General features: G+C 40.5%; 1 protein-coding gene across 1 annotated transcript; it reads right to left on the minus strand.

The window, feature by feature from the left end:
• Positions 1–4,146: 4,146 nt before the first annotated feature.
• PCDH20 (protocadherin 20) lies at positions 4,147–9,811 on the minus strand. Its single transcript, XM_036457943.2, has 2 exons — positions 9,364–9,811; positions 4,147–8,234 (listed from the first exon to the last, which is right to left on the minus strand). The coding sequence occupies exons 1-2, from the start codon at positions 9,571–9,573 to the stop codon at positions 5,511–5,513; spliced, it is 2,934 nt and encodes a 977-aa protein (XP_036313836.2). The 5' UTR covers positions 9,574–9,811; the 3' UTR covers positions 4,147–5,510.
• Positions 9,812–27,625: the final 17,814 nt, after the last annotated feature.

Below are 27,625 nucleotides of genomic sequence, written 5' to 3' on the forward strand. Positions count from 1 at the left end.
TCTGGATCATAAAACCCAACATTAAAAAGGGAGTTATGGCTCCTATGCTTTCATTGCTGATGTAATGTTGGGTAAATGAGTCTCCTGCCCTTTTCAAATATGTAAAATAGGCTTGAAAGGAAATAAGAAAATTATACATTTTCTGGTTTATCACATGTGGTTTAACTCTATTAGTATACAAAGTTTATTAGTTATAAAATATTTACCCACCATATTTCATACTATAATGCATCACTTTCATGTTCCCTGATTTAAGGCTCCATCTTTCACTTAAAGTGTCACTACTGCCTTCTAACAAGTCTCCAGATTCTTCTTCAATACAAACTCTACACATGGCCAAAGTGGGTTAAAAAAAAAAATCCCTGATCAAAATCCTTAAAATTTCCATCACCCGTGGGATAAAACTTCAAACTCCAAGTATGATATGAATCCCTTTATCGTTTGCATTACGCTTGTATCTCCAAGCTCTCTCAACATTATCTTTCATTCTGTTTATCCTATCAACCAAGACTAATAACATTTGTGGTTCTTTTATCATGATACTTTTACAGGAGCCTTGCACACTATTTTCTCTTCCTTACTCTCTCATCTACTCAGTTTAAACATTACCTCCTCTAAAAGGGCCCAACTTAGAAATTACCTCCTTTGGAAAGCTTTCTTCAACACTTCCCAGGACTGGGTTAGGTCCTTCTTACAATGCATTCTGGCAATAGGTATTTATCTTACACAATGTTTTGAAATAAGAAGGTTTTCTCATCGACCTTTTACACCATAATCTAAATTCATCCAGGGGTTCTGTCTTCTTCTCCGTCACACCCCTGGTAATTAGAGTACTAAAACAAACATGCATAGAAGGAATGACTAAATTATTTCTTTTTTAATTTTTGCAGTATTCTTACTTCTTGGTATTAGTGGGTTAAGTCTTTAAAATTCATTCAGCCCTGACTATTGTTACTCAGTTGGTTGAGTGTTGTCCTGTGCACCAAGAGGTGCTGGTTCAGCTCCCAGACAGGGCACAAGCCCAGGTTGTGGTCCCTGGTAGGGGGCATGCAGGAGGCAGCCTATCAGTTTCTCTCCCTTTCCCTTCCTTTCTCTCTCTAAAATCAATGAAAACATATTTAAAATTATTTTTAAGGTTTATCCATTTTTGTTTTACATCTCAAAGGAATAGATTCCCAGTTTAGGAGTTTATCAAAGAAAAACATGCTACCATTTTAAAAAATATATATATTTCATTAATTTTTTACAGAGAGGAAGGGAGAGGTATAGAGTGTTAGAAACATTATGAAAGAGAAACATAGATAAGCTGTCTCCTGCACACCTTGCACTGGGTATATGCCCACAACCAAGGTACATGTTCTTGACCAGAATCGAACCCGGCACCCTTCAGTCCACAGGCCGACGCTCTATCCACTGAACCAAACCAGTTAGGACCATGCTACCATTTTTAAAGCAATTATATACAACTAGAGGCCTGGTATATGAATTCGAGCACAGGTGGTGTCTGCGAGGCCCGTCCCAATCAGGCCAATCAGGCCGCGCCAGCTGGAGGGAGGGGCAGTGGGCTGTTGGCTGACTGGCCCTGTCCTGTGGTTGAAGTTCTCGTTGAACTCCCAGTGGAGGGGTCAATTTTCATACTAGGCTTTTATTATATAGGATGAGTGTCATTTAAAAATGATTATAGACTGTATGTATTTATGTATACAGCATCTGAAATATAAAGTTTAAAAATCAGAAATAGAAATAACTAGAAAATACAAGATGGGTCTTTTTGCTCTGGAACTATCAACTTTTCTTTTAAATATTTTTTTTATTGATTTCAGAGAGGAAGGGAGAGGGAGAGAGAGATAGAAACATCAATGATGAAAGGGAATCACTGATCTGCTGCCTCCTATATGTCCCCCACTGAGGATCAAGCCCACAACCTGGGCATATGCCCTTGACCAGAATCAAACACTGACCTTCTGGTTCATAGGTCAACACTCAACCACTGAGACACGCAGGCCGGGTTGCACTACCAACTTTTTAATTGATTATTTTTTCTGCTTTACATAAATGAATGAAAGACAGTCTCTTTCAATAAATACTTATTGATCCCCCACACTATTAAGGCATATTGATAGGCGGAAATTACACAAATCAGCAAAATAATTGTGAGCAATTGACTACTTTCCTACAGTAAGCAAATCTACAGGAAAGAAAATGCTTAGGTGTCTGGGCTCTGGCTTTCACAAGCAGAGGCTGCCCAGTGAACTGTGCTCAGGCTGTCCTTTCATTATATTCTTCATTGTCTGCCAAAGGTCAAGACTCCCCTGAGTCCTCACCCCTCACCGCACTGAGGAGAGATTGGACCTAAGTCTCCAGAGGATAGGCTGCTTTAACAGGAGTCGACTGCTGAGATATTTTCCAGGAGCACAAATTAGAATCTTTAAGAGAGATTTTACTGTCATCAAGCCAACTTCATACGCCATCCCTAATACTGCTTCAGTGATGTCATTTCATAACAAGATCATAAATGGTGTTTTTATACAACACATGGAGAGTTCCCAAAACACAAAGGATTTGGATTTTTTTTTTTAAACATACCAATACTATAAAACTATTTTAAAAGAAGCATTTGTTTTTTTAGTTTTCTTTTAAACCACCACTGATAGAAGTATAACTGACAAAACACACACACATACACACACACACACACACACACACACACAACAAAAACATATTTTAATTTAAAAAAAAAAGGGGGGGGGGGGTCAAGGAATCTACCCTAAAGAGCCAAATAATGTAAATTGTTTTTTCCCTGGAGCTGAAATTGCTATGTTAGTTTTAAATTTCCCAACCCAAATTAATGAACAATTTTCTCTATGGTTTAAGAATGCATTTGGCAGTGCAAAGATCAGAGCAATCTCTTCTTCATTAAATTGGGCAAAGAGGATTCCTGGTTCTCAAACTGTTAAATGGAGATTAGGTTATTTAATGAATGGAACGTTTATTTTCATGCCAGTTCAACAAACAACATTGACATGATTAGCATACATTTTGGCAACTGTTCTAGCACAAGGTATTAGTAAAAAGAAGCTATTATCTCTGAGCTTAATTTACTTTAACTTCCCTTGTTATAAATGTTTTTAATGTGAATAAAATGTTTTTGTAAAGAAAATCTGGGCACAAGTTTTTCAGAAATACATCTTTTTATTAAGTTACAGGTGTTTCTCATGCTAGAGATAAAGTCCTTACCCCAAAACATATGAACCTTCTCCAAATTTAGATATGAAAAAATATCTTGGTTTTATGTTGTTTGTTTTTTTACTGATGGTTAAATCATTGCACTTGTAGAGATTTTTTTTTTTTTAATTAATGGTGCTCCTTGTTTCATATGTAGCTCCTTCTTTAAAAAAAAAAAAGAAAGAAAGAAAAAAGATAAATAAGATAAGAAGAAAGAAAAAAAAAAAAAAGAAAAGACTGGTAGAGAATGGTTTCCTCAATAGTTAGACATCAATTATAAGTGAAAAATTTTAGGGATCAATGATCTTAGTTTCTTAGTTCATGTGTCTCTTATACAAAATAAGTTTCTAATAAAAATATACTCCCTTTTCATAACAAATATTACTGCCTCATATGCTTACATTTTATTCACATTGTAAAATTGAAGAAAACAAGAAAAATGAGGTTGATACAAATTTGAAAGTTTTTAGGTGTTTGCATTCAAATTATTTTTTACAATATCTTTTTATTTTAAAATTTATTGAAAACTATTGTAATAAAGCTAACAGGACTGTTATATGTAGTAAAATAAATGTTTATCATTGGTACTAACTCATTAAATTAATATGTATTTGTACATACTTGGGTGTAAATTATCATATGAACTTCTAGCAAACGTATAGGCATATTCTCTTTCTATCTTTATATATATGTATATATATATATATGTGTGTGTGTGTGTGTGTGTATGTCTATTACTACACACATACTTAATAATTTATCCAATGTTTAATTGAGTAATGAATTAGTTTAATGTAAACTTAAGCATCACAGAATATTTACAGTATACCAACATTTACCTCTAGAAGCAAACAAATGCCAATAACAGGCACTTCAGTGAAAGAACAAGCCAAATAGAAAATGGTAAAAATGAGAAAGAAATTATGAAAATATAAACTTTTAATTTGCAGACATATAAACACTTTTGGTACAGTACAGACATGGGATGCCAAAAAGCAAGATGATCCAATTTAAGCTAACACATTATTTATTTATACAGATAATTTTGTTATAGTTCTCATAAAAAATAAAATTTTCAGCTCACACAATAAAAGTGATCAGTTACTGATGAATCAGTTTGCTTCATTGCAAGGATTCAGCAAAAGCTACATTATCAAAGAACTCTGCTGCTGGGCTTACAAATACTCTTGGACTTAATCCAAAGGCAAGGAAAGGAAGCCAGAAATGGTAGTCAACAAACCTAACAACAACAAAAAGAGAAGTATAACTTTCATATAAAAGACCCAACTATAACCAGTAGTCTACACCAGCTTCTAGAATAATCCTGCTTTAATATGATTTTTTTAAAAGTTTCTTACGTGATGGATAAGTTTAAGCATATAAATATTTAATATATAACCCAAGTATGAAGTACTGCTCACAAGTTTTGAAAGCACCAAAATGTGGTGAACAGCTATGAAGCAACTAAGGATTGAAAATATTTCTTGCTCTGGCTGTTTTTCTTGGGCACAATTTCTAGTTATATTTTCTGTAAGGAAGGACATATGTATCTTTCCCCCTGTAATAATAGCAAGTTCAGCTGTAAAGCAAACAGATAGCAGTTTGAGTACACAGAAAGTGAAATAGTCTTCAGCAGGTCAAATTTTTAATACATATGGCAATGTTTTTATTCTAGCTAAAAAAAAAAAAGATTGCACTTCTTTGTAATGCCTTCTCTTTCAAACGACGCATGACATACGTGTAAGATAAATGTTCTGTTTACAAATACATTTCTTCTCTTATCATACATTTAAGTGGGGTAAAATTCAACTTATTTTAATTTTCTATTTGTTAAATATCATAAACAAATATATTTAAAATATACTCTCTCATTAATTTGATGTACAACAACTGTCATGAATAGTAACCCAAAACAGTTCTCTGCAAAGGAGCAGCTGTTGCCCTCTTGTGGTTAAAAGATTTTGTAGACAAAAAATGCAATGTGTCATTTTCTTACCTTACTCCCAGATTTTATCAAGCATTTTCTTGATGTATGAAACCTGCAAGGCATAGCCAATATTTTTTTATAATAGTTCTATAGCAGTTAGTACTAATTTTCATTAAAAATGCTGTACACATTTTATAACCTCTGATTTTGAATTTAAAAACCTGTAAACCGCTATTTACAATATAGTACAAGTTATAAATTAGTAGTTCTTCATTGGAACTCATCCATACCACCTTGTTTAGGTGGTGAAGACTATCCAATGTCTATTAAAACATCTGTGTTATTCCACAATGAAGTATCAAATATTAGAAATATCCATCGGTTTCCTCTCTCTCATGTACAAGTCGATTTTTCCTTTTAGTGGAATTTGTACTTCCAAACTTTCATCTTCCCTGGGGTGCTTTTTCCCTCTCCTTAAGCAGATGTATACGCCCATCCCTGTTACCAGTGTGATGGAACCCAAGCTTATTACAGACAGGGCTACTAAGGTGGGCATGCAGGACACAGATTCGACTTTCCTATGAGTGGGTTCTATCGAGATCTGTGGCTCTTTCTCCTCTATATTAATGTCTGGCTCCTTTCTTAAAAGACTCTCGATGTAGCTCTCATTACTGACAGTGTCGTTAACAAATAGGTTCACCATGACCGTGGAATAGAGAGGCTCAGGGTAACCATGGTCACTCACTTTCACCAGTAAACGGTGGAGTCCGTAATCTGTCTGCAGCAGAGCCTCCTCCAAAGTAATGTTGCCAGTTTTGGGGTCAATCCTAAAGGACTCGGGCCTAGGGCCTCTCCTCCCTATGATGCTGTAGGCTATGACAGCATTCATGCCCGTGTCTTTGTCAACAGCATAGACCTCTGTCACCGGGGAACCCGGGAGAGTAGAAGGCAGAACCAACAGGTAAGACATATTAGACTGAGGAAATAAGACAAGCGGAGGGTTGTCATTGATATCAAGGAGGAGAATGGTGATTTTTGCGGTAGAGGAGAGGGCGGGCTCACCTCCATCGACAGCTTCCACCCACAAGGTATAGGAGCTTTGCTGCTCCCTGTCCAAAGAGACCTTAGCTCTCAGCATGCCCTTTCCCGTGTCTATGACAAAAATATCGCTCTGGTTCAGCACGGACAGGGCAACCCATCCATTCCGCCCAGCATCAGCATCAGTTACACTAATTACTCCGATCTCGCCGTATCCTGGGAAGTTCTCCGGCACAAAGAAGCTGAAGTCCTTGTTGATGAACCTAGGGCTGTTGTCATTTTTATCCAACACGGTGAGAGCCACAGTGGCTACCGATTCCCTGGGTGGCTTCCCACAGTCAACTGCTCTGACTGTGTACCTGTACTTCTCTTTCTCTTCTCGGTCCAGCGGAGTAGAAACTGTCAGAATTCCGGTGACACTGTCCAAGGAGAAATAGGATGGAGCATCGTGTCCCAGAAAATAGGACACTTGGCCTCTCTCACCACTGTCAGCATCGGTGGCGTACAACTTCGTCAAGAAGGCATGGGGCGCATTGTTTTCTTCGATGGTTAGCTCTATCAAGGGCTGGAGGAAAACAGGAGCGTTATCGTTGTCATCTAAAAGCTGAACCTTAATAATCTTTTTGACGTGAAATCCCTCAGAATTCCAGGCCACCACAGCTACCTCATAGAACTGCTGTAGCTCATAATCCATCAGCTTTGTGGTTTCCAGCAAATATTCGTTCCTGTACGGTTTGTAGGGCGATAACCTAAACGGCCCTTCGCCATCCAGATGGCAGTTCACCTTGTATTTACCTTCTGGATCTCTGATGGTGAAGAAAGCAACCGGAGTGTTCACAGGCTCCAGCTCTTTCAGGTACACGATGCCGTCTGCCTCGTTGGCTATATAACGAGGGACGATTTCCGGCGGTCTGAAAATGACTTTGATAATGGACACCATGGCCGTGATCACAGCAGGGATGCAGCCTGGCCCGTTAGCAAGGATGGTGAGCCTGTGTGTCTGCAGGACACTGCCCCCGATCTTGCTGGAAAGTGTAATGACGCCGCTGGTTTCATCCAGGTGGAACAAGTCTTTGGATGCTTGTGGAACTTTCTGGCTGTAAGAGTAGGTAATCTGGGCGTTGGTCCCCAAGTCTCTATCCACAGCCTGGACGGCTGCGATCGGTGTGCCCACCGTGGCGTTCCCGTACACCGTGACGTTGATCTGCGAGTCTGCGAACAGAGGGCAGTTGTCGTTAATGTCACTTATGCCGATGGTGAGGGTGGCACTGCCCAGCAGAGGCGGAGAGCCACCGTCCTCGGCTATGATGATGCTCACATACTGGTCCTGGGTCTCCCTGTCCAGCAGGCCCATGACAATGAGGTAGGGCGTGCGCTCCCCGTTCTCATTTTCCTCCACGTCCAGGGTGAACATGCGGTGGTAGTCCAGCAGGCGGTAGGTCTGCACCCCGTTCGTGCCTACATCGGGGTCCATGGCGGGATGCTCGATGGCCAGGCGGGTGTTGACAGGTGCATTCTCCGGGACCCACACCGAGATCTGGGAAACGGGGAACCGCGGGGCGTTGTCATTGACGTCCCGGATGGCGATCTTCACCTTCACGAACCGAAAGTATTCCTGAGGCAGGACCAGCACGTCCAGCAGCAGCAGACAGGAGTCCGGAGAAGGGGAGGAGGCGATGGAGATGCTGTCGCCCCCGGCAGCCCCTCCACCGCCGCCTCCTTCCAGACACAGGGCCTCGCGGTCGATCTCCCGGGCGGACGTGTGCAGCTCCCCGGAGCGGTTGTCCAGGGTCACGTACTGGCCGCTGAGGCCGCGGGAGGCCAGGCTGAAGGAGAGCGGCGGGCCGGGCTGCGGGGCGCGCTGCGGGGGCTGCGGGTCCGGCCGGCCCGGGGCGCGGGGCGCCAGGCGCAGGTCCTCGGCCAGACTGCCGATGAGCACGCCGGCCGGCAGCCCCTCGTTCAGGCTGTACAGGAGCTCCGTGGCCCGGCTGTAGCTGGCCAGGCAGTGGAAGGGTCCCACGAAGAGGAGACACAGAAGCAGAGGCTGCAAGTGGGGGAAGGAGGAGAGAATCCTCATTACACACCGGCTGCCTGGTGGCTTCTAACCCAGAGAGAAGGTAGAGCCAAGGCCCGGGTCAGGCTGCCCTCACCACCATCCCTGGAGGCAAACCCTCTCAGGTTGGGGCGGGCTGAAGAGGAAACTTGCTGCGAAGAAGAGATCTAAACTTATTTTTTCCCCCAAAACTTATATATTTTTTTCTCCTGTTTACTTTCTACCCCCGCTGCCTATCCCCACTCTCGCGCAGGGGATGTCCGGGGTCCCTAACCCAGAGCCTCCCTGGGGACCAGCGGCGCGGGGAGGACCTGCTCTGGGCTGCGCAAGGTGGCAGGGAAGCCACCCGGGGAGGGGAGGGACTGGGGGGGGGAGGGGCGGAGGAGGGGGGCTGTTGGTGGAGAGGACTGAGAGGTGGGCACTTTTATCAATTTATTTCATAGAAATATTTATAACGCGAAAAGCCCCCGGAACGCGAAATGAGTTGCATCCCTTATTATGAAACCGACAGCAGCAATAACACTTATCCTTCATGATAATAATAATACGGAAAATAGAGTAACCCTTTCGGGGCTCGGACACCCCTCCTTCTCTCCCCCCCCCCCAACCCCCCGCATTAAATAAACACTTTACGCCAGAAGAAGTCATATTCGTTTCAGCAAGGATCTGCAATGCAATCCCAAAGATCTGGATCTCCATCACATCACGTAGGGAAGCCCTGACTGACCCCCCCCCTCCCCGGGAGGAAAAGAAGTAAACGCGGAAAACGATTGCGCGAAAACAATGTGCCAATCGCAGGAGAGCCAGCCAGACGCCGGCAGCGGGGACAGATCTCGGACCCCCTCTCTGAAGAGGATGGAGCCCGCACCCCATCCCCCGCCCCTCCACCTCACCCGCCTACATTTCAGCCTCAGAAACTTCCTCTCACGACCCCCAAGGTCTTGCCTGTTCCTTGCTAAAATGCAGATGCATGATCCCAAACTCCCTCTCCCTCCGCCCAGCCTTCCCGCGAAGTTTGGATGAAGGGAAAAGGTTTGCAAACCCTCCGGGCGTGGGAACTGCCCGCGGTACCGCAACTTGTGGCGGGGCCTCTGCGCCCCAGCCCCCGGGCCCCCCTTACCGGCAGGTTTCTCCTCCGGCTGGTGCTGCAGCTGCCGGGACGACCGAGCCGCCCCATATCCGGGCGCGGGTGCCAGGGCGCCGGGCGCCCGCTCTGTGCCAGGGCCCGCGAGCGGCGCGCTCCCCGCCGGCCGCGCATTCCCCGGGAGGCTGCGGCGGGCGCGCTCCTGGCGGCGGAAGACACTCCCTCTCCCTCTCCCTCTCCGCTCATGCAAATCGCCGGGGAACTTCAGCCAATAGTCACCGGCTGGCCGATGGAACTGGAGCTACAGGGGTGCAGAGAGGCGAGGGGCAGAGGGGCGCGGTCATGGTCTCCTGCCCAGGGCGCCTGTCAATCCTGACCCCCCTGGAGGAGCCCGCGTGGGGGCACTGGCCTCTGAAGACTGCGACGAGGCGTCACCTGGTCCGGCATCGGAGCTCGAGCCCGCAGCTCCCTCCGCGCTGCACGGGTCAGAGCCGCGGTCCACAGGTTGTGAGTTTGAGAGAGAATTAGAATAATAATTTAAACAAAAAACAAAAAACAAGCCGGCGGCGTTTATAACTGAGTTAATGGAGAGAGGAATTCGGCGCTACAGAGCAGGCACAGGCGCGATCCCCAAATGAAATGCCTGCGTTGCCACTAGTTCTAACAAGAAAGGTTTGGACCTAGGAGTGTTTGCAGAGGAGGGTGGGAGGAGGAGAAGAAATCCACTTTTTTTTTTTTTGCGGAGGGAAGGACTTTCAAACTCTGAACGGTGGGTGGGCTGAACTGGAAAAGCAAATAGATGAATTCGGTGAAGGTTTCCACATGCTCTGGTGTGGGATCTTCGCTGTGGGTGAGGGGAGAGCTTCTGCTAGTATCCTAGTCTGGGGCTCAAGTGTCTCCTCCGGGTGTCCGCCTGGTGGTGTTTGTTACTTCAGACGCAGCCGCCGCTGCTGGCCCAGAGAAGGGACCATGGTGGGAAGTGGAAACAAGTGTTGGGGAACACAAGTGCACAAGTGGTTCTGCCTGCAAACGGTTTCTCTAAAAGGCGCTTTTTCTTTCTTTCTTTTTTTTTTTTTTTTTTTTTTTGAGGGCGCTCACTGAAGCCTGGGTTTAAAAAGAAAAGGGAGGGAGGGAAGGAGGGAGGGAGGGAGGGAGGGAGGCAGAGAGAGAGAGAGAGAGAGAGAGAGAGAGAGAGAGAGAGAGAGAGAGAGAGAGAGAGAGAGAGAGAAGAGAGAGAATATTACTTTTCAAATTATTGCCTTAAAGAATTTTTTTTTCTTGTAATGCTTACTGGGAAAATTGGCCATTTAGAAAGGAATCCTGAAGGAGTGTGGTGCAAAATGCTGGGCTAGCCTCTCTGGCTATGACTAACTAGCATAGGACCTGTTTCCTAGTTTATAAAACCAGGACTGGAGAGAGTTCAGTGCATTAGGTCAGTGAAACACTTTGATCTGCAGGGAGACATTTAAGTTATGGAAAAGGCCATTGGCCTCCCTGAGGAGACATTTCCCTTTGTCACTATGTTTCCAGACATCCTGTGTGCTGCCCTGACATAAGACCCTCCCCTGAATGCTTAGTGACTGAGCCTAGAACGAAAAAAGTCTTCCTCTTGGGTCATAGAAAGATCTGGCATTCCTTGCCATAGGAACCACTTTAATTTTCCTTTTAATTCTATCTTGTGCTAACTAGAATATAAATTCCTTGCCTGAGCTAAATGTTTTTCTTCTGAGACTTCCTGTTTTCTCATCACCACTAATCCTAAAGACACAGAGTCCTAAGTATTGATAACACACTCCAGCAAAACACCTGATGTGTATAATATCCTCTTATTGTACAAATGGAATTCACAAAGGAAACTCCCTATAATACAAATCTGGAAAATGACAAGAATCAGGTTGTAAAATTAGCTCCTTTAAGCTCTTTAAAGTGAAACTGGAGTGCCGATGAAGTAAGCGCAGGACCAAGAACCTGCTCACATGGGTGCAGTAGGTCATTATACCACCATAAGCAAAGCACAGCCAGGAAGTATGATTTGCCTCTCCTTGCTTCCTCAGCTGCTGGCTCTGCCCTACAATTAAACTTTTACCACGACTGGTAAATATTTACTTTGGGGTCTGAGTTGAAACATATTGGCCTCCAAAGATCAGTACCAGGCTGCCTCTGAGATGTGTTCAATTTATATTTTCCCACAATACCCACCGCTTCTGGAAGTTTGGGACACATGGCCTGATTATGCCAATCGGTCATCGGGCAGAGTACCTGCAGGCTAGACCCACAAGCTGAATTCATTCTACATCTATGCAGCTAACAGCAGCAGTGGATTGTATATGCCCTCCCATCTCATGCTGCCCCAACAAGTCAAGATTACTTGCCCTTTATTTTGGGGGGAAATATAGGAATCTCTTCCTTTAGTTTATGAGGACATTATATAGGAACTCTTATTTATGATGATAGCTCAATTGAAGTGACATCACTTCTTTGGAAATATTTTCGCAACTGTCTTTCATTTTCCATATTTGGCTCTGTTTGCTTTGCAATAGATGCTTTGGGCACAGATACGCCTTTTCAAGTATCTTCATCCCCCATCTCAGAGGAATCTTGGTCTTCTGACCGTATCCTCCAGCTGCCCTCTTCAGAAAGGGTTATTATTCCTTCTCCCCTTTACTAAGTTGGCAAGAAATTAAATCTACATATTCAGCAATAACTTTTTAGAGTAATTCTAAAAAACACAAATGTGAAATATAATGTAAGTTGAAATGAAGGAATTAAACACATTCTGGATCTGTATGGAATGGCAGCAATAACCACCTCTGCTTTAAATTACTGTGGTGATTGCAAAGTTTCTGCATGGAAGTTGTCATCAAGACTGGGAGACATTTGCACAATTTTGGGTAATATCTTACCTATCACATTCCAAACTGTTCGCTGAGCTACTTGTTATTATCTTTCCTCTTTGAGGATCTAATCAGGTGTTTCAAGCAGGTTTATACTGTAATTGGGTGGGGGGGGGAACCAATACCCTCCTTTCTTCTCCTGTACCTTCTCTCTGGGTACAGTGAAAGTATTCCTAAATCTCTGTTCCTTATGATGCCAGGCCTGTGACCTACCATCTGGTGTCACATATTTCTTTCTAAAGATGAGTGAGAGAGCTTCTATGCTATTAATCCCTTGAAAACAATACTTACAAACTTCTCAGATGTCTCAATTGCTCTGGGCCTGCTTCCCAGGTGTTTTGTAAAAATCAATCCAGAAGAATAGTTAGATTATATGTCTCCCAGGCCTCTTTTTTTCTATAGCCAAGGAAAACAACTTGATACAATAGGTGATACACTGAACTGAGCCAGGGGATCTGGATTCTGTTCTCATGGCCATGGCTAAGTTTCTGTGTGACTTACGGTAGATGATTTAGATCAGTCATCATACCTCTCTGTTTCAATTTTCTATAGAAACCCACATACATGCCCCATGGACATATGAAAAGGCTGACTTAATATCTGTCATTTACAGATGTCACATGATGGCAAATAAGTTAATTTCATTATTATTTATTGCATCATATCACTGATGGAAAATAATATATATATATTTTTTATTTACTGCAAGCTTTCTTGCCTGATAGTTTTTATGAAGTTGTGAGGATTCTTAGAAGTGTCTATAAGGCTACCATCTGCAAATTTTGTACATTTAGCAAACATAACCTAAAACTTAAAAAAAGTTTTTGATGGTTTCAAGGTAGCTTTTATTTCCAATTAATTATAATTGTATCATCTAAAGTAGGGGTGTCAAACTCAATCAGAGAAGGGGCCAAAATCTAAAATCCAGCCTAAATCGCGGCCGAATGGTTTACTGAACAGTCATAAACTGTCATTGTGATGGAAACGCAGCGGAGTGCAGTGATGACAGCGCGGTGCGGGCCACATTGCAAGGCCTGGCGGGATGAATTTGGCCCGCGGGCCTTGTGTTTGACACATGTGGAAATAAATTATAATTGTATCATCTAAAGTATGTTAATAGTAGTATGGTATCTACAGTTTTATATAATTAATACTAGAGGTCTGGTGCATGAAATTCATGCACGGGGTGGGGGGGAGCATGTCCCTCAGCCCAACCTGCACCCTCTCCAATCTGGGATCCCTTGAGGGATGTCTGCCTGCCCGTTTAGGCCCAATCTCACCTGGGCAGGCAGACATCCCTCTTACAATTCAGGACTGCTGGCTCCCAACTGCTTGCCTGCCTGCCTTCCTGATTGCCCCTAACTGCTTCTGCCTGCCAGCTTGATTAACCCCTAACCACTCCCCTGCCAGCCTGATTGATGTCTAACTGCTCTCCTGCCAGCATGTTGGCTCTCAACTGCCCTACCTTGCAGTCCTGGTCTCTCCCAACTGCCCTCCCTGCTGGCCATCTTGTGTCCACAGGGGGGCAGCCATCTTGTGTGTTGGAGTGATGGTTAATCTGCATATTACTCTTTTGTTAGATAGGATATGCATAGATATTTCAACATATTTTGAACCACAGTCCTATAAGCATCCTGATTAATTCAAGATTGCAAATAAATATAGTTAGAATATGACTTATTTAGGACTATGCCATTTTTTGCTTATAAATATAATACATAAAATTAGGAGTTTCTTGAGCTGACAGAATATATTTATGTGTGCATATTATATTTATGTAAATGTAAACAATACAAAATATATATGGCATGTAATATAAATATGATATGTAATAATTATTAATACATAAACATCCTATATAATAAAGAGGTAATATGCAAATTGACCCTCATATCCTTGCACAAGATGGCCACTCCCATGTGGTCAAAGATGGCCTCCACAAGATGGCCAACAAAGCTGGGAGGTAGGGGGAAGTTGTAGGCAATCAAGCTAATAGGGGAGGGCAGTTGAGGGCAATCGGGTGGATAAGGGAGGGTAGTTAGGGGTGACTGGGCTGGCAGGGGAGGACAGTAAGGGAGTGATCAGGTGGGCAGGTAGGCAAGTGGTTGGGAACCAGCAGTCCCAGATTGCGAGAAGGATGTCTGACTGCTGATTTAGGCCCAATCCCTGTGGGGTCCCAGATTGGAGATGGTGCAGGCTGAGCTGAGGGTCATCCTCCACCGGGCCTCTAGTATATTTATATAACAAAAGTTAAAGACTACATTTTTAAATATATAATTTATATATTTATACTTCTTAATATAAAATGTATATGTATTCTTTTTCTGTGCCCCTAGTCAAGGAAGGTATAATCCCATTGGTAAAACTAATATAATATTTGAGAAATGATAAAACCAACAGTTAATTGAGTGTCAATTATGTTCTGAGTATGATACTGGCTGCTCACATGTTTAGTTACTTTAACTCATGAGAGTGTTTTAATAAATATTCTTATATCAATTTTACAGCTGTAAATTATGTTTGTCAGTACCTATAGTAATAGGACTCCAATCTGTAGTTCCTATGAATGTATATTTGTGTGTAAATGTGAGAGTTTTGTAAAATTTTAAGTAATTTCATAGTTAGCCTTCATTTTATATATTAGTTGAGAGCATGGCTAATTCTCAAAATTCTCCTAGTTCTTAAAATGGTAGTAGATTTTAGCCTCAGGATTGTCTCAGATATTAGAGGATAATTTAGAAAAACACTATTTTTTTACTACCTTTTATTTATAAAAGCCTTGATCTTTAACGTTGTCATAAGTACTGGTCACTTGTTTTATTTTATTAATTTCTGAACTCTACAAGAAACAGTACTATTTTAAGAAACAGTACTAATTTGGGAAAATTGTTGTTTGAGCATGACAGACACATTTTTTAAAGCCTCTTGCTTTTTCCCTGCACAACTCAGATATTAATCTTGAGACTAATAGGAAATCAGCATATTGGTTCTTTTAATATTTAAACATTTTAATATTGGTTCTGCTAAAAAAAAAAAAAGCTAGATGGCTAGTTTTCTAAATAAATATAAATGTACACTATTTATGTGAAAAGGATGCAAATGAGGTAATTTCCTATAATATAATTTTGTATTCTAAAACATTTACCACTGTACGGTGCAACTTATAGATGTGATTTTTGTAAGCACTAGTTTATTTCAACTAGTACTTCCTTTTTGTTTTAGAAAAGTTTGTGTAAATAGATTTTACATTTCTCCTCTTCCTCCTCTATTCCAGAAGGAAGGGCTATGACAGGGTTGACTATGCTTTTGATTTTGGAACTCAATTAGCATCACTGTAACAGAGATAAGTATAGCTAGGTGAAATCATCAGAAAAATCCTAAGCTTAATTTTAGCTCAAATTTTTTTTAATTTCCCTCCTTACCCTCAAAATAAATTTTAGAAGTCATTTTCACTCATTTACATTTCACATTCTTCCTTCTCACTTCTGGTAGAGGTGATAATGAGCAGTGAAATCATCAAAAGAAAGGTAGTAGGATTGAGGAGGAGATGAAATGAAGGGCATGGAAAATCCACAAAGTGGATCAGCAGCCCTGCATAATGAACAGCTAACTGAGTGCAGTTTACTGATGTTGTATATAACTCCCTGGAGTCAGTCCCTGAGAGACTTTGAAAGAAGGGGGAGGCATGGGCCATGCAGAGAATAAAGCAATCATAAACCCTATAAATTAGCATAAAAATTGGGTCAGGGGCAAAACAAATCCTTCCAAGGAGAGAAGTCATTTAAAATTGTGTTTTAGGGCACTGACCCTGGGCCTTGTATCCTTCATATACCTGTTCTTCACTCTCACAAACTGCTGTGTTACATTTGGGAAGCTTAAGGAAATTTGTGTTCAGGTAACGTTTTTATCCAGATAGACAGATCTTTTTGCCTGGCTTTATGAAAACCTCTTTCTATCTGATTCTTTGAACTGAAGATGGGATTGTTAAAAACTGCATGAGTTTTCTGATCTCAGTGTGTGTGACATATGAAAGCACTGCGCTAGTACTGCAGGGCGGATGAAAGGCTCTGTCTGCCAATGACGTAAAAAGTCAACATTTTCATGGTGGTGCAGCTATGATCACTAGCTGCTTCTTCCTGTGTGTCTTTTGAGGAAGAAGGATGGAGGTTGCTGACCTCATTTTCTGCCAACAGACCAATTGCCAAGCACCTAACTTTTGCTGGGTGCTTTGGTGAGTGAGCATTATCTTCACAAGTTCCCTGCAAGTTAAGGATGACCCCCTATTAGAGATAAGGAATCTGAGACTTTCAGAGGTCACACAGCTGGGAAGTGGCCAAGTGAGGAGTGAACAAGGAAAATTGGGGCTAGTTTTACTTCATGCCAGGGAACTTTGTTCTCTGTATTGGGGATATTCTAATATTCACTGAAGTAAGCACATATGTTGAATGTTGAATATGTGCACATTAGAAACAGCAGCAAATTTGACAATGATAGGATCATTTTAAGATATATCAAACTTGTGGAAAACTAGAATAATGGATTTAAAATAGAAACGTCATATTTATGAGATAACAAATACATTTTATTTAGATGATCAAGAAAAGGAAGTGGATTTTAAAAGTGAATTTTTGTTAATGATGTGGCATTAGATGACAATAAATCATTTATTTGGTGACAGTAATGTTTTCTTGATAATTAAATCATAAATATTGTAAAGGCCCACAAATTCTTAATTGGAGATAATATTTAAATCTGATCAATTCAATGACAACTTATTTGGAATACAATAATTATTACAATTTTTTTGTGGATTTCTTCTCTTTATGAATATATTCTTCATTAGCTAGATTTAAGTGAGTTCTCCATAATAGTAATTGGCTTTTATTTGCATTAGTAACTTTATTTTAAATGCTCTTTCAGGATTTCAAATAAGACAAAAGTGTAGATAAGATGATCATTGCTAGACTAATATTTGTCATTGCCCAGAATTTAAACTTTGTGCAATTTAAAACTCACCTAGACAAAGGAGAAAAAGAAAGCTAGAAAGAAAAAGGAGATGGAGAGATCAATGTAGAAAGCAAATATTTTTATGGTCTCTTTCTCTAAATGAAAAGGATTAGAACTTCCTTGACTGTGCCATGAGCATAATATATATTCTCTATTGAAGCAATTTATCATATTTTAAATGTGGATATATATGCTTTTTTGGGGGGGCAGGGGAAGCATTAAAACACAGCTCTTGCCACATCCATATCCCAATACCTCTTTTTAAAAACCCTGAATAAGCCATTGCACAGAGTTTCTGTCTCATATGTGCACAGTCCAATGCAGCATCAGGCAGGCTTAGTTTGCATAGCTGGCTGTAGTACCTCTTGTGCAGAGGGGAAAGGGAGGGTTGCCTGAGGGTGGGCCATGCTGGTTCTAGGAGCACAGGTGAATGCAAGCAAACAGGAGCAAAACCAAAGGAACAAGAGAGCGAGAAGAGTGTGAGAATTCCTCTGGGGATTTTAACCTTCTAAGATTTCATGCACTTGCAGTGGCTCTGCCATCCTCCTCAGCCCCCCTAGGCTATGATCTCTGCTTCCAAGTTAGACTGACAGGAACCTTCCCTATGTCATCCCCTACTTCACTGCGTGTGTGTCTATCTGCTTTTCCTTGGACCCCTTCTCTCCCAGTGATTCGCAGTGGTTCCCTGGGGAGTGTCAAGTTGCAGGTTCCCACAGTCATGCTCATACTGTCTGGCCTTCCCTTTTGCTTCTTCCCGTTAATAATTAGTAGCTAATTATAATGGTATCAAATCTGCTAGAGTCCTGCCAGAGCTTGTTAAACTATTCAACAATGATTGTAAAAGGTTTTTACACTCAACACACACAAATCATAAAGCTGGGAAACCTCACATATCCTTGCTCGCTGGGACTGTGAATATTTTAGCATTTCTGAGGGACTTCTGCATCAAGATTGATTCTAGGTGCCACCTCCACATATCCATGTAATATTTAAGAGAAGGTCTCTGGGCGAGACAGGGGCCCTTTGACTCTGCATCACTGCCAAAGGCTCTCTGAGGTGTTACGCCACAGCCTACAGTTAATTTCCTCAATATCCTAATCAAAGCAGGCAGTGACCTTTTGTGTCAAAAGGACAAGATTTCACTCACTACTTACCGTTTATCATAAAGTATTGGGAATCTTGAGTCACTTTTGCATTCTGGCAAGTGAATAGCATATTCCTTAGAAGTTATCAGACTGAAGAATGGTTAAAGACAACATAGAAGCTGCCAGGCTCTTACTGTTATTGCTATTGCATGTTTATGGTCACTTTCCCTGACCTCTATGGCACCACATTTAATTGGTTCCGTCCGTACCTTATGTCTCTGCCCCATTTTGTCTCTCCTGGGCTTTCTTCCTCTTCTACTCTTTAACTTTAGGTTCCTCTGAAGATCTCTTCTGTTTCCTTATAATTACTCAGTGGGGAGCCCTTTCTTTGTAATTCTAGTCACCCATTTCTATATTTAGGCCTGCCAGTTCCCCTTGTAAAGTCATCAAATTCTACACACCCAGAATATTTCCTGTCACTAGGAGTCATCTGGAGTTGAAAAATGCCTTTCTCCCAAGTGACACTTAAAAAGTCCTCCCTCTAAGGATACTTGCTCCTTTTTATTCAAGTGGCCTGGTCTAAGCCAAATAATCTAATATATGACAATTCTTCTAGCATAAAACAGCAATGTCTGCCTTAACGGGCGTGGCTCAGTAGATAAGAGCATCATCGTCCTGCAGACTGAAGGGTCCAGGGTTTAATTCTGGTCAAGAGCATGTACCTTGGTTATGGGCACATCCCCAGTTAGGAGGTGTGCAGGAGGCAATTGATCCATGTTTCTCTCATTGATGTTTCTAACTCTCTATCTGTCTCTCTTCCTCTCTGTAAAAAATCTATAAAATATATATTTTTTAAAAGCAGCAATGTCCATACTTCTATACAATTGACTATTGAAAAGCAGTTCATAAATATTATGAAACCTGTAACTACTATTGCTATCATGGGAGGAAGGCTAAACTGAGGTATATAGTTTTGTTTCCCCCCCCACCCTCCACCATTTTAATACAAAGAAGATTGACTGTCCCTGGAATGTAGTGATAATAAAAGTTTAAAGGAATCAGATAGCAGTACAGAGCACTGTTGCTTGAGAAAAGTCAGCAGCCTGCCTCATAATAGGTTTCAGAGAGTTGAATGAAGAGTTCTGAGAAAATAATAGCTACCAGGTTTTGAGCATTCACTGGACTAAAATATATATGCATACATACAAATTTATGTATGTACCTGGTATGCACGATTGTGTGTGTTGTTCATATAAATTCTCACAATAGTTCTATCAGATAGAAATTATTATTTCCAATTTAAAAATGTGGAAATTATGCCTTTGCCAGTGTTGGCTTAGTTGGTTGGAACATCATCCTGTACACTGAAAGTTTGCTGGTTTAATTCCCCATCAGGGCCCATACCTAGGTTACAGGTTCAGTCCCCATTTAGGGTATTAACAGGAAGACAACTGATCACTGTTTCTCACATTGATGTTTCTCTCATTCTCTCTCTCTCTCTCTCTCTTTCTCTCTCTCTCTCTCTCTTATCTCTCTCTCTCTCTCTGTCTCTCTCATATCTCTCTCTCTCTCTCTCTCTCTCTCTCTCTCTCTCTCTCTCTCTCTCTCTCTCTCTCTCTCTCTCTCCTCTCTCCTTTCCCCCCTTCTCCTCTCTCTAAAATCAATGCACTCGGTTGTGGATTAAAAAAAAAACAAAAAAAAAAACTTAAAGCATTATTACATTATCTAAAATTACACAGCCATAATTTAGAGCCTTTTAAGCATTACCTTAATTCAGGCCCTGTACTCCTGAGTATAGTAGGCTAAACAGCCATACAAGCTTAAACAAGCAGTTTTGGCAAAGAGGAGAGATGAGTATTTTAAAATCTCAAACCATAACTCATATTTACTTAATCTGACTGACTATGTGTCTCAATTGCTCTACGTCATTCTGTTTTAAAACTGTTGTCCCAAGGCATTGATGGTGCCTTCTTCCACTCTTCAAATAACATGGTTTAGGCAATGAAATATAAGGCTACATTAAATTAACCACATTTATAAGATTGGTGCAGAACATCCATGAGCAATGAAAATGTAACCGTTAGAAAGACTTTCATACCCCTGTGATATGGTCAGTGCCTTTTCTGAAGACAGATCTAAAAGGGAAGCAAAAAAAAGAATCAAATTGTAAAATGAATCAAATGTTTATTCATAGCAGGCTGAGCCTGCGACTGTCCAGCCAATGGAAATGGAATCACAGCCATTTGGCTTTGATTCCTGCTTCACTGCTCAGAGCTTTGAAGTGCACTACCTTTGGGGTGCTCCTCTTTTTGTGTGTTTTGTTTTGTTTTCTGTTTTTTGTATCCAAAGCTGGCCAGGCTCTCTGCTGATGAATGCATGGTTTCTTTAAAAATATAAATAGTTTTCTCAGGGTATGGGAAAGCCTGAGGTCTTGGCACTGTTCTCTGTCACTTAAGAGCACTTTCCTGCTTCTGCTCTGCGTGTGAATAAAATCAAGAGAGAGGGTGTTTGCCTTTAGTGCCAAGGTATGGGAGGGCATTTCTCTCCAGATGGTGGGAATGGGCTAGGGAACAGCATTATGCTTAGGAGCCTAGGCCTTTGTGGTCAGAGAGATCTTATTTCAGTTGCCTGTTCTGCAAGTTGCCAGTGGTGTTACTTTGAGCTTTACTTAAAATTTTGAATCCTTGATTTTTTAAATTTAATAAAAATAGCTTAAAATGTTTAGTACTCATCATTTGCCAGGCACTGACATAAGAGCATTATCCATATTAAATAACTTAATCTTCATAGCAACTATATGAGCTAGATACTGTTACTATTAGTATTTCAACATGGGGCATGCAGAGGCTTGGTGGCTTGGCCAGGGCCACATAGCTTGTATTGGATGCGCTGAGACAGGAAATGAGTCAGGTGCCTCCAGAACCTGCACTTCCCCCTCCCCTGTACTTTGTCCTGTAAAAGCAAGATTAAGGGTACTTACCTAGCTCCTGGAATAGTGGTATTCAATATGAGAATGCTCTTATGGTGTTTATCACAGCTCTTGGCATTCTCTCCTTTCCTTATTCTTCCTATCATTCAATTTTACTCAAACTAGAACATAGTTGTTGTTTTTTTTTTTTCCTATTTGCAGCACACTATATAATTATTGCTATTTCTATACCTTTGCCAATACACTTTTCTTCAATTATAAATTCATACATTGTCTATTTAGCTTTTTCAAACATGCTTCTTCACACTCCAGTCAATTAAACAAATGACTTTCTTCATTCCACCTTTTGGTGCCTTCATTTATATCAATTTGATTCCTATGAGTTTTTATTGAATTTAGAGATTTTTTTTCAAATGATTTCACTTATTGATATAATTTCTAGTAAGTTATGATCATCTGGCATGTCTTTACATATTCTTCTATATCATGTTGGACAGAATACAATTTACTCATATAAGTATGCCATCCTATATAATACAAGGCTAATATGCAAATATACTGAACAGAGGAATGACCAATCATTATGAAGCACACTGACCACCAGGGAGCAGATGCTCAATGCAGGTGCTGCTCCCTGGTGGTCAGTGTACTCTCACAGATGGAGGGCCGCTCAGCCAAAAGCCTTGAACCCGGCTCATGACTGGCAAGTGCAGTGGCAGTGGTGGGAGCCTCTCCCACCTCTGTGGCAGTCAGACAACCCCCGAGGGCTCCCAGAGGGTGTAGGCCAGGCTGAGGGACACCATCCTCTAAGTCACATGTGTCAAACACAAGGCCCGCGAGCCAAATCCGTCCCGCCAGGCCTTGCAATGTGGCCCGCACCGCGCTGTCATCACTGCACTCCGCTGCGTTTCCATCACTATGACAGTTTATGACTGTTCAGTAAACCATTCGGACCGCGATTTAGGCTGTATTTTAGATTTTGGCCCCTTCTCTGATTGAGTTCGACACCCCTACTCTAAGTGCACGAATTTTGTGCACTGAGCCTCTAATATGGATATAAACATTTTATTTATTTTAGCATTTCACATAAATATATTAGGTCTAGTGATAATTAATGTTGTTTTCTAATACTTTTTTAAATCGAATTTATTTAAACAATACAACAAAATTTAATCAAAAATATAGTTGCCGTTGTTTTCTACTACTTGTGCCCAACGCTCAGGAAGCATTTTAATCCCTCTGTTGTAAAATTCTTGTGATTTTGATGCGAAAAATTCAGTCAATTCATTTTTGAGGCATTCTTCATTATTAAATTTTTTTCCAAGAAGAAAGTTTTGCAAAGAACAAAACAAATGGTAATCGGAAGGGGCAATATCAGGAGAATATGCAGGTTGAGGGAGAACTTCCCATTCCAACTGGCGCAGCTTTTCAGCAGTGATTCTTGCAGTATGCGGTCGTGCGTTATCGTGGTGAAGAATTACGCCCTTCCAATTAATCAGCGCGGGTTCTTTTTCTCTTAAAGCTTGGGCTAACCTTCCCAATTGGGCACTATACACTGCACTTGTAATGGTTTGGTTAGATGGTAAAAGTTCATAATGAAGAATTCCTTTAAAATTCCACCAAACACACAACATCACTTTTTTCGCATGCAAGTCAGGTTTTGGCGTGGGCTGCAGAGCCTCATTTTTGTCCAACCATTGAGGCCGCCTTTTCAAATTAACATCCAGCACCCATTTTTCATCTCCGGTAACAATTTGCTCTAAAAACGGCAAACGGTTTTGACGAGAGAGGAGCGAACTGCAAATTGTGACTCTTTGATTAAGGTTGTTGTCGGTCAACTCATGAGGAACCCATTTTCCAAACTTTTGGACTTTGCCAAGTGCACACAATTGATTGGAAATTGTTTTTTGTGAACAATTTAAAGTTGTCGCAAGCTCTTGTTGAGTAATTTGAGGATTTTGCACCAAAAGAGCTTGAAGAGCTTCTTGATCAAAATTGGACACACGGCCTCGACCACTCTTGTCATCTAACGAAAAATTTCCCTCGTGAAATTTCTCAAACCAACGCTGGCATTTTCTGGTGCTAACTGCATCTTGACCAAGAGCACTACAGATGTTTTTTGCAGCCTCACTTGCTTTTCTTTCTAATTGGAACTCGTAAAGCATGCAGTGCCGAATATGCTCTTCATCCGCCATCTTCTTAGCCCTAGTTTTGCAACAAAAACCAAACCAAACACAAACTTTTTCAAGCAAAACTTGTTAATTGCACTTCACACGTTCTGTAGATACCCCGTGTTTGAAGGTTATGTCAATACAAGTCAACGCCAAGCAAGATTTTAAACGAATGTTAAAAAACGACATTAAGTATTACTAGACCCGATATTTTCCTTGAAGCTTAATCTATCTAATCTTTACAAACTTTTTTAAATGGGAGGTAAAAATGTATGTTTTAATAAATATATCTTGAGAACTTTTCAATAACTTATAATAGTACTTGCAGTGTGTGAGTGTTATTTTCTACATTGATTTCATTACTATTTAAAATACATTTTTTATTTCCAATATAATAGGCCCAAATAACACTTATTATTATTTTTTTGTTTATTTGTTTTATGTTATTAATTAATTTTGGAAAATGAAAAAAAAATATTTTTTAAATTTTTGGTGGGAATTGATAGTTTTCCTTATTGCTTTATAATGTTAGTTATATAATAAGGTTTGAATGTCATTTTTTTTTTCTTTCAAATGTTTGGTAAATTTCTTAATTATTTGCTCTATCCTGATTTGCATTTCCCCAAATATCTAACAGGATCATTATGGATAATGGTTAACACAGATTGGGTACATAGTCATTATCCAATTTGATAGTATTATAAATGTTAACCATTTTCTCCCTTTAACCCCCTTCTACCCAACTCCCACCCCACCCCAGATCTTTTCCACACTCTTGTCTGTGTCCATGGGTTATATGCATATATGTTCTTTGGTTAATCTCTTCCTGTCCCTTCTTCCTCCCACCCCCATTGAGATCTATGATTCTGTTCCATGCATCCGTACCTCTGGACCTATTTTGTTTATCAGTTTATTTTGTTCATTAGACTATTTTAAATGGTCGAAAGTACTAATCTCTTAGATTCTAATTTTTTAAGAATATTCTACAATGCCTATATGTTTCACCAGTGGCATAGAGGACATATTTCTGGATAAAGGAGACTCTGCCTGTTTATTTTATTAATAAAATACTATTTAATAACCACCACTACACTATTTATTTATATTTGATTTTTTTTGAGAGAGAGAGAGAGAGAGAGAGAGAGAGAGAGAGAGAGAGAGAGAGAAGAGACCCTGATTTGTTGTTCTACTTATTTATGTATTCATTGGTTGATTCTTGCATGTGCCCTGACTGGAGATTGTTACCCACAACCTTGGGCTTGGGGTATGGGGAAGATACTATAAACAACTAAACTACTTGGCCACTGCTATTTATTTATTTTTAATGAATATGATGTTTTAACATAAATTTACATTGACTATATTATATGTTATATAGTTCTCTAATGTGAACATAAGCAATTTAATTAATATTTATTTACCAGAATTAAAATGTAATGTGTTTATATCAGGCTGGTGTAGCTCAGTGGTTAAGCATCAATCAACCAGGTCATAGTTTGATTCCTGGTCAGATCAGGACACATGCTTGCAGGCTCGATCCCCAGTTGGGGGGCATGCAGGAAGCCTCCAATTAATGATTTTCTCTTATCATTCACTAGAGGCTCAATGCATGAAATTCATGTACTGGTAGGGTCCCTAAAGCTATCAGCTGCCAGCCGGAGCATCCCTTCATTCTGAGCCACCACCTGGTGGTCAGCACATGTCATAGCGATCAATCAAACTCCCAGTTGGTCAAACTCCTGAGGGAACACTATGTACTAAGCTTTTATATATACATATATTGATATATAGATCTTTTATCCCTCTCTCCCTCTCCCTTCCTCTCTCTGAAATCAATTAAACAATATGAAAATATGTAATGTGGCTAACTTTATTTATTTAAGAGATATGAAATTATTTTTCTTCAAATCAAATATGTTGGAAATATCACATTCTCATTTTTATCTCTGCTAGATGGACTTCCTAGCATCCAGAGACTGTTAGTCCCACAAGATCTGTTAATCTATTCATTTCTTTCATTGGTCAAGAAATTCTTCCCTAGTGCCAGAAGCCAATTCCAGTATGTCATAATTGCAAAAATTTCATCAAAAGCTTGATGGATCTTGGGGACTCACAAGGGCTGAGTCACATATGTGATTGCCTTCTGGAATGGTTTAAAGGCATTTCCCCAAACCTGAAAGGGATATATTAAATTGATTGTTTGTTGCCAGGCAGCTCAGGGCATTTTTTAAAAATATATATATATTTCATTGATTTTTTACAGAGAGGAAGGGAGAGGGATAGAGAACTAGAAACATCGATGAGAGAGAAACATCAATTAGCTGCCTCCTGCACGCCCCCCACCGGGGATGTGCCCGCAACCAAAGTGTGCACCCTTGACCAGAATCAAACCTGGGACCCTTCAGTCCACATGCCAACACTCTATCCACTGAGCCAAACCGGTTTCAGCAGCTCAGGGCATCTTAATCTACATGTATTGCTTCCTACTGGCCAAACACCTGAACAACCATAGGCTATTTTCTAATCTGACAATGCTTCTGTATGAAACCCTACCCTTTGAAGTGTATATCTTCACCTTGCCTTAGGACAATTTGTGTTAATGAAAAGTAAGGGGTCCTGAGACAAGGAGATCTTAGCTTCTTTAGCTAAAGCTACTCTGACCCCCAATGTCTTTCTTTTTTTTTTTTTTTTAAATACATTTTATTGATTTTGTACAGAGAGGAAGAGAGAGAGATAGAGAGTTAGAAACATCGATGAGAGAGAGTCATCGATCAGCTGCCTCTTGCACACCCCCTACTGGGGATATGCCCGCAACCAAGGTACATGCCCTTGACCGGAATCGAACCCAGGACCTTTCAGTCCCCAAGCTGACGCTCTATCCATTGAGCCAAACTGGTTTCAGCCCCAATGTCTTTCAAAATTAACTTTCATCTCTGGATGGTTATTTAACCTATTCACAGCCTTCTCCAGATTCCGGAACCCTTCTAAATGCCAGATCAAGACCTACCAGCATTAAATGTCACCCAACATCCAGCATTACCCTAGAGTGCTACAAAATGATAATAATGAAAAAATACTTAGCTTCTTCAGAGAAAATGTTTCTTTATTCTGTGCATGTTGAGAAACTGTTCTTTGCATTCTGAGCTCTAGTTTAAAATATGAGAGAGGACAATACATGAACAACTGAATGGAAATGGAGACCTTAGACTCACTTTTCCTATAGAATAACTGCCTTTGGGTAAGGAGTAATTTTCTTATTCTTCCTATGGTCTATGGTATGTTTTTCTTATCTGCAAAGTACAGGAAATAATACCTTTCTCTGAGTAAAAAGTGTATCTATATAGAGCTTACATTTCTGAAGCAAAAAACAAAACAAAAACAAAAAAGTTCTTATTTCACTTCTGGAATTGGAGATGAATTCAAGTGATTTTCAATTCCAAAGCTTGATAGATAAAGCTATATTCAGAATATGAGAAGAATCCTGCAGTAATCTTTTATACTCCAATGTATACTACTTTTACCATTGTCTCTTTCTACCCTTTCTTTCTGTTACCTAGTTAATATTTCCTTCTATATAATAGAACAATGCATTGATTCCAAAAATCAAAAATAAATTTAGTAAGTCAGCAACTAGAATATTCCTGTCAACATTATTATAACTATTTTATATTAAACCATAATTTGAGACATGGTTTTTTAAAAATTGAGATGGTAGACATTGCAGAAAAGAGATCTCACTGCTGGTCAAAGTTTTATGGCAAGTAGAATGTTCTATAATTTAAAATATTTTAAGTGAAGGGGTATAGATATACTACTATTAAGAGGAATTTTAAGGCTGTATTGATACATTGCTCTATTAAATTTTGCTGACAACCATAAAGGTAACGATGTATGGTTAATATCCCCATTTCAAATTAATTTTAAGCCCTCGGCAACTTAAAACTGATGTTTATTTCTTGCCTATGTTACATGTCCATTATTGGTTTCTATGTACTTCCACTCAAGGTCCAAGTTGATGAAATTTCCAGCAATTGTGACTTCTCTATACCATCTCTTAGCTTTCAGGGTCACTATTGAGAGGAGAAAACATGAACTCATATCAATTGATCTTGGACCAGCTGACACACATCTTTTCTGTTGATAGTTCATTGTCCAGAACTTACCACATCTCTTGTCAGTCTGTAAGAGAAAGAGAAATATGGTTCTCCATTG

This window comes from Pipistrellus kuhlii, unplaced genomic scaffold (genome assembly GCF_014108245.1).
Source record: "Pipistrellus kuhlii isolate mPipKuh1 unplaced genomic scaffold, mPipKuh1.p scaffold_m20_p_3, whole genome shotgun sequence".
NCBI classification, from domain to species: domain Eukaryota; kingdom Metazoa; phylum Chordata; class Mammalia; order Chiroptera; family Vespertilionidae; genus Pipistrellus; species Pipistrellus kuhlii.